The following is a 12203-nucleotide window of genomic DNA, read 5'->3' as shown; positions in this document are numbered from 1 at the left end:
TATTTTTACAGAATGTCATGTGCTGAGTAGGCAAGTGACAACCTAGCATCAAGGAGTAAAAGCTGAGAGAGGTTGGGATAAGGCAGAAAAGACAAAGAGCGAAGGAAACAGAGATGGCAAGTGGGAAAGCAAAGACTGGAGGTGACCAGCAATCCCTTCTTTCCCCAGAGACCTCTAATGAGGACCTGTGGTTCTGCCTTGCAGACTGGAAACCGCTGGATGCAAATGAAGGGTAAAATGCATAAAACAGGAGAGAAGGGAGGAGTTGGAAAAGGAAAAGATTACCCCAGTTCTGACAGCTAATTTTCTCAGGGTTAGGAAGCTCCTGAGGCCAGATCCTGCAACGCCTCGTCCCCTCGCTTCATTGCCAAACAAAACTGCCAGTGGAGAGGAGCAGCCCCTCTCCCCGGGGATGTGAGCTTTCTGACCCACGGCTGTGCTCACCAAGGGGGAGGCAAGCACCTCCGGAGGCAGGAGGACACAGATCCCAACCTTCTGGCCATCTCTCTTGAAGAGAAATTCTCCAGCTTCATCTCCAGCCACCTCCCTTTAGCCAGCTTTAGCAAGCAGACGCTTTCAGACCTTCCCTTGGGCACTACCCAGCCCGCAGTTCAGTCGCCAGGCGAGCTCGTTACCACTGCAGCCCTGAAGAGCAAAGGAGGACAGAGACTGCATTTCCTAAGCAACACCCAGTGTCTGGGTAAAATTCAAGGAGATTGAGGAAAGTAAGCAGCAAAAGCTCTGCACAAAGCCGTCAGAGCAAAGCACCTGAAGGGGACAGGTTGCAGTGAAGCTGTTTTCATCAAGAGAAATGCTAATGTACAACGAAAGAGCCTGCAGAGTTTGGAACAAATGAAAACATGCTGCCAATTAAATCACAGCGGTTTTGCTGCCTTCAAGGTGGAGGGAAATCAGGCTTCCAGTTGTGAGGGCAGGGAAGCAGCCAGGGCTGATCATCTGCAGCGTGGGCAGGCTGGATCTGGAGCATTATGGCAAGCTCTTGAGTGCGGCCAGCTGGCACGTCCCTGCCCTTGCCCATGTGTCCTGGCCAGCCTGTGCCCTCCGCTCAGCAACACGGGAGCCTGGGAAGCTGGTGGTGGTTGGTCCGAGGAAGCACTTGCAAGCTGGGAATACTCACCATGTGTACACACTCTGCACTGAGTTAGAAGAATTGCACTGAATTTTATTTCTTTTTGATCTTAGAGTAGCTTTCAGCCAGATCAGGGAGCTGCACCAACCTGCCCTGCAGGTCACAGAGCACAGGGCTGAGGGGAGACTGCTGGGAATGGGACCTCAGGGCAGGACAAGCCTTTTCCCTGCCACCCTTAGATCAGCTTGAGCTCATCAGACACTCCACCCAGAACATAGCACCTTTCTAGAAGAAGGTCCTGTGGTTTAGCTTAAGCTGTTCACAAATGTTGGAAAACAACCAAGGAAAGAGCATTCCTCCCCTGCAATAGCATCCACACAGCCCAGAGAGCAAACCAGCATAGCCTCTGCTGGCCACATTCTCCTCTAACCCTACAACAAGCTCACAAACCCTACAGCCTTTCTCACGGATGTAGGATCCAAATCGCAAGAAAACCAGAGAGATTTGCTTATCAACCACTCAGGCATTTTTTGAACCGCAAAGCTGCTGGAATTGGGGTTGAAGCCATGCAACATGTGTGGAGGGTGAGGCTGCTGCCAGGCATCACCTTTACCCACTGCGAGGTCGGATTTGCAGTCCCCTGTGGCAGTACAAGTCCTCAGGAGGACGAGGTAGGCTCCCTCGGTCCTTTCCCATCATGCACACTATCAGCTATGTGCCTTACCTCTCCTTCCACTTGGGCCCAAGGCAAAACAGGGTGGGGAACCTTGAGTTGAGGGTAGGCAAAAACCTGCCCTCACTACAATGGGCTATCTTCCTGCATGTCCATTTTATAGCCCCTTTGCACACAGCATAGTAATTTCTTTCCTTTTTCCTTGCCACACAGCACTACCGACCATCAGGGACAGGTTAATACAAATGACAGTTTCTATTAAAAGCAGACACTATTCATCCAGGCTAGCTCCTACATACCCACACATCGGACAGCCGATGCCGAGACCATCCCACCTCTGCCTGCCAACATTCATCAGCGCCCTGAATTAAATTAGTCTTCTCAAGTGTATCAGAATCAATGGATTAAATTACACAAGGGTAAAAACCTTTAGAGGCTCTTTCAGTGTAACATACAAGCCAGATTTCAAATCCAGTTAGGAGCCCCTCTATCATTAGCTTTAACTAACTTGGTTTTTGTGGTCCTGTTTCTGTTTAAGCAGGATGACCGTGAGCTGGCGGAGGTCACTCAAGAGCTGTAATACACAGCCTCTAAAACAGCAGTTTGTTTTATTTTTTTTTAAACTAATACCATTAAAAAAAACCCTAGTTTATTTTACAAAGTCCTTTTGGGCAAGAAATCAAACAGAGAGCTGCAGAAAAAGCATTCTGGCTAAAACTTGACTCCATCGTTTGTACATCTTAAAAATGGTTCAGCTGTTAATTATGAAGTACCACATTCCCTGTGAGGTAACCTTCCCACAGAGAGTGCGAGAGGAGCCAAAGGGAAACCAGGGGGACTTGTAGGCAGCTGGTTCACCCTCCTCAGCCCAGCACAGAACCGTGGAGCTGATCCCCTGCCCACCCCCAGCCACCCCCCAGCAAGGAGCCCTACAGCCACCTTGGGAAGGGAACTGCAGGACATGGGGCAGACCTGGAGGCTCTGCAGACCCATGGATGAGGTGCCATCAGCACTACCCACAAACCCCTCAACAGACCCACAAAGCTCATGCTTGGCCATGGATATCACTGCTGTCCATCTTCTCAGCACCCGGCTCCTGTGGCTTGTCCAGGAGGAGTTTCTGGGTAGTCTAAGATGCTAATTGCTCCTCTTAATGCACTCCAATTAGCAGCCACTAGCTCACTTCCCTCCCTGAACAATGCAGTCCACAGCCTGCGTAATTTGTTAGCAAACCACTGGCAGAACTGGCGGCAGCTCCATACCACCCACTCCAACATCTGCCCAGCAAATATATTTGGCATTATTTGTAAGCCTCCAACAGCTGGGAGTCTGGAGAAGAGCGTCTTAAATATGAAAGGGGCTGAAAACTCATCTCAGAGGGAGGTGGAGGGAGAGCATTTACCTCCCCATCCTCCTCCTGGCACAAAGGAGGCTTAGAGGTGAGGACCAGGCTTTAGATGCTCCTCCATGAGCCTCTTCCTGCAGCCACGCCACCACGCACGGTAATTAAATGCTCTGCAATCCCAGCTGCATGATGCAATTTTGGATTTGGCACATAGTAAATCCAACAAGGAATGAGAGCTGGTGGGGGCAGGGACTTGGCCTATTTGTAAGTTCCAATTAAAATAGTTTTAAAAATTGACTCGTTCCTGGTTAGCTTTGGTTTTGCTATGTCTAGTCCTATTTTGCAATGGGGGTGCAGAGGACCTCTTCAGCCACCTGCAAAGAAAAGTTCTTGGCTTTTTATTTTGTAACCAAACTTTTCATCCATGAACAGACCTGCAGCAATGCAGGACATTAGGAAAGGGCTTTTCAAACTGGAAGTGAAAGTATTTCATTTAAGGTGGTACAAAACGTGGCGCTGAACCCTGCCCCAGGCTGCTGTGACCTGGGTACCGGGATCTGCTGCGGGTTCCCATTTCCCACAGCACCCACGCTACCCAAAGATGCAGGAAACTCCACAACAGGCATTTTCTCCTTTCATTTAATTAGGCATTGACATCTTTTTGGGGAAAATAGGGGCCTTCCACTTCCAAGATTCATCCTGGAGACCACAGGCATCATCACCACCTCCCAACCGAAACCCCCAAGCAGGGCGCGCAGCTCCGGCCGAGCCAAGCGGGCACCCACCAAGGCCTGGGGCTGCAGCAGACCCATTGGCTTCACGATGGCCCTGCTCTCACCTGGAGCTTCCTTCTAGCCAACGCCTTCGTTAATAATTAACAGTAAGTCAAGGAAAGAAAAGTGCCCAACAGAGCCATAAAAGGGAGGATTTGGGCGCTAAGTCACAATGTGCACAGGCCGAGGGAGCTGGGGAAGGTGCAGAGCGCAGGAGCAGCTCAAGGCTTTCCCACTGCATGGAGTCACTAGTTTACAAAGGCCAAGGACAGACAAGTTCAAGGCACAAGCTGCTACAGCAAGAGAAAAGCCTTGCTGGATGACTTCACATTCCCTGCTCGCATGCAGAATGGGTCACGCACAGGGCCAGCCACATGCATCGATCTCTAAAACGAGCACCAAGGCACAATATCCAGGTGTTTACTGCAGAAGGAGCATCTCCAGGGTAAGCAGTGGCCTGCCCCGGTCCCCAGGGCCCGCTGGCCAGGAAGGGCTGGCAGGATTTTCAGGGCATTTTCTCATCCGCAGCACTGGCTGCTGCCATGGAGACTGGGCTCGGGGTTTCCATGGGCTGCCAAGTGAATGCCTGTGGCAAGAAAGCTCTTAAACTCAGTGGGCTGTTACACGGGAGTCTTTTTTTTACTTTTGCTGATAAACTGCTAAAAAAGAGAAGCCACCTGTACCATGCCTAAATGTACCTTGAAGTCCCAAGCAAAGAGGCTGCAAGTGTCCCATCAAACCCACCAAAATAAATTGCTGGAGGCATTGCTTCACTCAGAAAACCAGAGGGGATGTTTCTAAACACCCTCCCTTCACCCCATCACACACCACCAGTAGTAGACAGCCTCACACTGTTCCCCCAGAGATGCTGACATGTACTTGTAGAAGCTTGCCTGAAGACATGATAAAATTGGATCCCTGATGCAACCACGCCCGCCCTGACATCACCTGCTACCCTGCAAGCCAGGCCTGCATCCACCCCAGCCTCATTTAGCTGGAAGGAGGGTTTGTTTGAGGTTTGGAGCCTGCATCCATGCAGGGACTCATGAGTGTCACCATGGTCCTCCCTGCCCAGCTGAGGTGTGGGACCTGAGCTCAGTCCTGCAGAGGAAGCGCAGCTGCCAAGGTCTCCTGCAAAGACTGAGGAACCCCTTCGGAGAGAGCCCCAACAGCCCAGTTCCTCATTGATAAGCCCCAGACAAGCCCCTAAGAGGGGGACAAATGTCAGCAGAGATACATAACTCTCTGGGTGACTGTCACTGCAGGAGAGCAGCTCCCTCGAGGGGAGGAAGGTGAATATTTGTTCTCTGTGCAGCAGTCTCTGGAGGGGGTAAAACTACAGCCATTTCTTTATGAGTTGAAATAAGAAATAATTGTTTTTCTTTTAAATTGCAAAGTGGTGTGGTTTTGCTGTTACATTTTTGTTGCTTTTGGGGTTTTCTGATTAAAAACAGTCTTGAAATATAGCTTTAACAGTGAAAAAAAAATCAAAGTACTTCAGCTTTCCAACATGACTTGTATTTCTCCCTCTAACCAACAATTTTGCCTGTTTTGAGCCAAGTGCTAATTTCCTTAAAAACACGTTTTGTGACAAATAAAACCACAGTATTGAAAAGTTTCAGCTACAGCCACTTGTAAGAGAACTTAGTGATCTCATCCTGTACATCTTAAAGAGGGAAATTAATGAAAAATATCAGCACCTCTCTGCTCCACAGGGCATCACAGGGGCTGGATGATTAAGCCCACAAAGCACATGGGCATCATTAGCCAGATTTGACAGGCAGAGGGCAAAGGGAGGCCTGGCTTAAAAAGATGCTGGAGACCCTGCCTTGTGAATACAACTCAGCAAAGCCAAAGATTTAAAAGATAGTTCTTCAAAGGCAGGTCACCTATGGATAAGACTTCTAGGCACATCTGGCAGATGGCATCAGGTGAGGAAGAGTATGGTGGGAAGCCAGGGCTTACAGCCTGAGCTCTGTCCTCGCTTTCCTAAAACACCAGGTTTAAATGTTATTTTTACCCCATGCTCAGATCTTATTAACCACAAGCTATAAGGCACTGCAGGAGCAGGAGCTGAAGCATTCAGGCATTCAATAGGTGAAGCCAGAGCAGAACAAATCGATAGGACGCACACCAGCCAGGGGATGCTGACTCCCAGCGGGAAGCCGGGGTCCAGCCCTGGCAGCCTGCACTAACGCAGTGTTGAACTCCTACACATTGCAGACAAGCGTTCCAGCGAGGGCTGGCCAGGCTGGAGAGCTGGGCCCAGGGGAACCTCATGGAATTCAACAGGAGCCAGTGCCGGGCCCTGCCCCTGGGGAGGAACAACCCCCCGCACCAGCACAGGCTGGGGGGGACCTGCTGGAGAGCGGCTCTGCTGAGAGGCCCTGGGGGTGCTGGGGGGCAGCGGGGTGACCCTGAGCCAGCACCGGGCCCTTGGGGCCAAGGGGGCCAGCGGTGTCCTGGGCTGCATGGAAAGGTGTGTGGCCAGCAGGGCGAGGGAGGTTCTCCTCCCCCTCTGCTCTGCCCCAGTGAGGCCACATCTGGGGTGCTGCGTCCAGTCCTGGGCCCCCCAGTTTAAGGACAGGGAACTGCTGGAGAGAGTCCAGGGGAGAGCTGCCAAGGTGATCAGGGGCTGGAGCATCTCCCTTGTGAGGAAAGGCTGAGAGACCTGGGCTTGTTCAGAGAAGGCTGAGGGGGATCTCATCAATGCTTATAAATATATCTGAAGGGCGGGTGTCAGGAGGATGGGGCCGGGCTCTTTTCAGCGGTGCCCAACGCCAGGCCAAGGGGCCACGGGCACAAGCTGGAACACGGGAAGCTCCACCTGAACATGAGGACAAACCCCTTCCCTGTGCGGGTGCCCGAGCAGGGGCACAGGCTGCCCAGAGAGGCTGTGGGGTCCCTTCCCTGGAGACATTCACCCCCTGCCTGGACGCGGCCCTGTGCCCCCTGCTCTGGGGGTGCCTGCTCCAGCAGGGGTGGGACGGGGTGAGCTCCAGAGGGCCCTTCCAACCCCTGCCGGTCTGTGATTTTGTGATTCTGTGATTTTGTGATTCTGTGATTTTTTTAATCCAGCTTTGACGGCTGACATGGGAAAGGTCTATACTGGAAACTCTCATCTGGGGAGCTCAGGGGAAATGGGTCTCTAAGCTAGGAGTTGCTGGTCTCTTAGGCACAAGTAATCATGACTGAATTAAATTGGTTCTGTGTAAACAGAATAAAAAGCCAAAATCAATAGCATACATACTTGCTCCTTTAAATAGGCCAAATTTAGAGAAGAACCAGCTGAGAAAGACAAATTGGGAATTGCTTTAAACAGCTCAGGATTTGTCCAAAAGCATGAGAGTTGAGGCAGAAGGCATACAGGTTTAAACCCCCCCAAAATTCAATGTGGGAAGTGGGGAAAGATCACAAGCTGAAAGCAGCCATTAAGGATGATAAAACAGAAGAAAAAAAGGAAATGACATGTGATAAGCAATGAAGAGTCCATGAATTGTAGAAAATTGACAAGGAAAATAGAACCAGGAGAAGTCTTAGACCCAGCCATCCATTGTTACAGCGTGGGGTCCCCATCATGGCCCCCTGCCACGTGGAAGCGGCCGAACTGCCAGCAGCAGCATGGGAAAATGGAGCTGGAGAAGCCTCATTTCTGTCCACGTTTGGGAAAAGCCAGATGACATAACCAGATGACAACAAAATACTTTCCATTCCAGAAGTGACAAGGAGGAGGGGTTTCTTGGTCCCATCCTGATAATTCAAACTAAAAAGTGTTAAAATAGCAGGCTCTCCCGAACACGAGCACTGCTTTTCAATTTGGCTCAGAAAGCTGGGGAAGCTCCAGGGGACTGGGAAAAGGCTTTATGTTGTGCCAATATGAAAAAAACAAACCAAAACAAAACAAACCAAAAAAAGGGAAACAGGAGGCCTTGAGTAATTACAGACCTCTTCCCTCAAGCCAAACCCAAGCAAAATAACAAAGCAACTGATATGGGGCTCATTAATAAAGAAACCACAGATAATGTAATTAATGCCATGGTTTTGAAAAGAGTTGCCGTGTAACTAACTTGGTATCTTGCCTGAGGAGATTAAGTGTGTTTTGTTGACAAAGATAACAGTGTTGATGTAATGATCCTAGACTTCTGCAGGGCTTTTCAGTTAGTACAGCTTGATACCACGATCCAAAAACTCAACTGACTTCCTAAATGGCAAACACGTTAAAACCCAGCTTGGAGCATATCTGTCTACAGGAGCCCAGACAGCTAGTGTCACGTGCTGCCCTAGTTTTCAGCTAGGTCAGGCTAGGTAAAATGCATTTCAAAGCTTAGTGTCTTCTCTCAGGAAACACGTTTTTGTTAATAGAAGCCTCTTCTATCTAACAGACAAAGGTACAATATGATTTACAAGCTCAAGAACCAAGAAAGAGAATTTTAAACTATTTTTTCCAGCACATTCTAGCATCAAGCCCCTGGAAGAGGCTCGGTCATGGGAAAGTTGAAGATCAAGGCTGGACTCCTTGCTAAGCAAGCTGCACTGATTTAAGGGAGGAATAATTGCCAGGAAATCCTATGGCCTGTGTTCAGCGGCAGATCACATCAGACACGATTATACCTCTTGATCTGCTGCATCCACAGCAGGAGTCTGGGGAGGAGAAACCCCTTCTGGTGCTCAGCGCAGCCTCCCTCCACTCTGCACTGGCCCTCGCTTCCTCGGAGAGGTGCGCAGGGCTGCAGCCCTCAGCTGAGGCATCACTCCGTCCTCCTCCACTTGCTTCAGGCCAGAAGTGCTGGATCTTGTGTGCAGGAGGCATTTGCTCAATCAAAACTGGAAAAGCTCAGCTCAGTGGTTCCCCACATCACTGCTTTGTGTAACTGAGGGCAGAAATTTTTGCTCACAAGTTTCATATATGGCACCTGGGTGCTGGATTAGCCTAAATAATAAACAAGATAAATGTTTTCTTTTTGGAGGTCCAAGCGAGATGCCTCAGCAGTGCCCTGTTTTCACAGGGGGGTGTTTGGGGCTCCCTGGTATCCTGCCCAGACACTCAAACTGAAGCAACCCCAAAGCCCGAACACCCCTGCAAGCTCCACATCCAGGGGCCGGACTCAGGCCACCCGCTGACTGGAAAGATGCCACGCTGCAAAATAAGACTCTCGCCAAGTTCTAACAACAGAGTCCAGGCTGACAATTTTAAATCCTTGCAGAAGTGCTCAGATGCTAATAAGAGACCTACTTTGGGTTTTTTAGTTATGAAGACCAAAAAGAGTGGCGAGGAGGAGGAACAAGCAGTCCCCGCTGCTGAAACACTGTATTTTTGTGCACATTGACCGTGTTGGACTGCTACTGAGCTGTTACTATTTAAGGAGCTAACAGCAGTTTTAGGACTGAATGAGACTGAAGAAGTGATTGCAACATGAATTTTGTTCTATAACAAACCTGAGCATGAAAGAACAGACATGCCATGAGGAAACTGAGCATTTTCATAGAGCTCTCACAGCATTTTTAAATCAAGAAATCTTGGAAGTAGTTTGAATTCTCCAGATAACAAAACCTGTGAATTTTTTTCTCTTTGGAAAACAGTGGGATTTAAGCTTTATTCGACTTTTGGTTGAATCACTTTAGGATCCCAAATTAAATTGCTTTGGAAAAAGCCGTTCAGCTTCGTAATCAACTCAGCCCTCTTGCTCACGTTTAGTATAGGCAGACAAAGAGAAGACGAAAGGTAGGAGAAGTGGGTCAATACCATCCATTGCTCGAAGATTACTCATCAGTTACAATCTACCCCTCAAAAAAAACAAAAAAAACAAAATCACAAAAGAGGTAAACTGCAATTCAGGTATAATTTAGGCTGCCAGTATCAAACTTCTAACCTATTGCCTTCATCCACTCACATCTTCCTCCACCGTCACCCTAAACCCCCGTAATTATTAACTGTAATTAGCAATTTAGGAATTTACCAATATACTAATTTACTTCTAAATGAGCAAAGGCACGGAAAGCGTAACTCCAAGGTATAGCTTTGGATCGTCCCTGCAGCAGAGCCAATCTGCTCTTCATTATTCTCAAACTGTAACACATTAGTAGTGCATTTTTTTCTTTTAATAAAACCAAACGTCAAAGATCCTGAGGCGCCTCTGGTCCTGATTAAGTGCTTGAAAAATAAACTTGTCCCAAATCCAGAATATTGTTAGCCTTCCCCTGTAGACCTATGAATTTCACCACTTTTCTTATTACAGCAACATCTCACCAATTTACACCAGTCGCCGGGAGAGCCGCTGCCAGCGAAGCCGACTGGCAAACAGCATCGGGTGGAGGAGCACGGCCTAAACAGGAACCGTCAGGGCTTGAGGACTAATCACAGGGAGGCAGAGACCGCCTTTCAGACATGCTCAGGAAGAATGATTTTGCCATCTCAGTTCGTTATCATCATTACAGACCCCACCCGTAAGCACCCGCATCAGCAAACCAGCGGCAGGCTCACCTTCGAGCCTGCCTGCCGCTGCAACACCTGCGTCAGGGTAAGACCCTAACGCACACGGAGCGACCCCAGATGCAAAAGGCCGCTTGGCCTTATGTGAAGCACGTAGTTTGCATGAACGAGCTAGCAAGGTGTAGCCAGACAGCTTAAGCCGGGCTTGAGAACAGAGACCATCCGCAAACAGTTAACAGCAACGCCTGGGAGGGTGAGAGGAATACAGAAAGGACGCTGCCCTGCTCAGTCACACACACAAATTCTCAGTTTACATTTGCTGGCAGGTTGCCCTCTCAGGATGTCTGTTTGCATGAACTCAAACAACAAACCTTGGCTAGAAATCCCAAATAAAGCAGAAACAAAGGATTTGCAGCCTGCCTCCCTCAGAGCAATCACTCATCTCCCAATGTACGCGGAGGATCTGGAGACATCCTCTCCAGATGCCAGAGCAGCCCCAGCTGGGAGGGGGCAGCCCCCAGCCCCAGCACCATGAGCACCAGTGGGGCCTGGGAGCAGCCGCTCCTCTCCAAACGCCAGACTCCCTGGGGAGCCACGCCAAGGAAGCGTGATGTCTTGCAACCCCCAGAATCACAACCGCCTCCTCCCATTGCAGAGTTCCAGACCTTCCCACGTCCTCAACGGTGGCGAGCAGCAGCAGCAAGTCTTCCCCAGGCAGACATTCACATCCCATGCGTGGGCAGAAGCAGCAGTCATCCAGCCTCCTTCTTTTTCCTATACCATGCAGAGACCTGCCGCCCTGCTAACCTCACTGTTTCCCTCCCTCCAAGCAAATCCAGCTGCAGCCAGGCCCGCAGCCAGATCCACAAAAAGACCTCTGTGCATGCAGTGGTCTGATCCATCTCATCCCCACCTTCATCAAGCCACCCCTCTTGGGCTCGATGCAAAGGCTCAGGAAGGTCACCTGAACTCACCTTGGCCTCCACCAGCTCTGAGACATGTCAAGTTACAGTCAAACCATTGAAGAGCAACATCACAAGAAAGATAAAATCATAACTTGTAGCCTTGCCTGGGTATTTTGGCTTTTTACCTGCTTGCTCATTAGAGCGGTGGGTTTCCCCAGGAGACATTAGGGTGGTGAGACATACCAGAGGGACACGGGGAGGGGCATTCCCTGCACATACCTCCTGCAGCAGTGCAGGAGGGTCATACCTGAGCAGACGAGGCCTGGATTTCATTGGTTTCTTTTGGCACCTAGACAGCGGAGAGAGAGAAAGAGGAAAAATATCACTGCCCAAGGACCTGCACTGGCTTAGGTGTGTGGTTATTGTTGGCTCTGGGATTGAAGAGTGCGCTGCCTCTGACGGCATGGGGAGCATCCAGGGAATGAACACCGGGAACCAGTCATTCATAGCAACATGAGGGAACATCTTTAGATTAAACCTCTTGAGTCTTTGGGTGGTTTTTGCGGTTTCTTTTGTTTTGGTTTTGAAGCTAATCAGCCCTAAGGAGGGCCAGCAAGGGATGGGAACTGGTGTGAAGTGGGGCAGAATTATCCCGTGGGTTCCCACTTGCAGTCAATGCACTAATGCTTAAAATAAAACCTTCTCCCTGCTGGGTAAGCCCCTGGAGCCATTCAGGTGAGTGCTCCAGGCCTACAGAGCACAGGATAATACAGATAATAAGAGCAGGTTAAAAGAAGCCCATCACCTTGCAGGCTCAGAGGACACAACTTGTAGCTTTTAAATGAGAGATTTGCCCTTATTTCTTAGCTCTAGGGAGTGAGTCTGACTTATCTCATGGAGCTACAGCCACTGCCTAAGGGCTGTCAGCATGAGAAATACCAGGTATCATTTTGGGGATGACCATGGGTTACATTTGCTGGGAACTCA

The 12203-nt window shown here is 49.6% G+C and overlaps 1 protein-coding gene across 2 annotated transcripts in view; it reads right to left on the bottom strand.

Moving 5' to 3' along the window:
- The window catches only part of LOC142065548 (uncharacterized), a 98338-nt gene that overhangs the window by 43537 nt on the left and 42598 nt on the right, over nucleotides 1–12203 (bottom strand). For both annotated transcript variants that reach the window (XM_075111767.1, XM_075111768.1), the window contains exon 6: nucleotides 11524–11565. In XM_075111767.1, coding sequence (XP_074967868.1) covers nucleotides 11524–11565 — 42 coding nt within the window. The remainder of the gene's footprint in view (nucleotides 1–11523; nucleotides 11566–12203) is intronic.

The sequence above is a fragment of the Phalacrocorax aristotelis genome, chromosome 17 (assembly GCF_949628215.1).
Source record: "Phalacrocorax aristotelis chromosome 17, bGulAri2.1, whole genome shotgun sequence".
Taxonomy (NCBI): domain Eukaryota; kingdom Metazoa; phylum Chordata; class Aves; order Suliformes; family Phalacrocoracidae; genus Phalacrocorax; species Phalacrocorax aristotelis.
The sequence above is the reverse complement of the archived record's forward strand: the minus strand, read 5'-3'. Positions and strand labels throughout refer to the sequence as shown.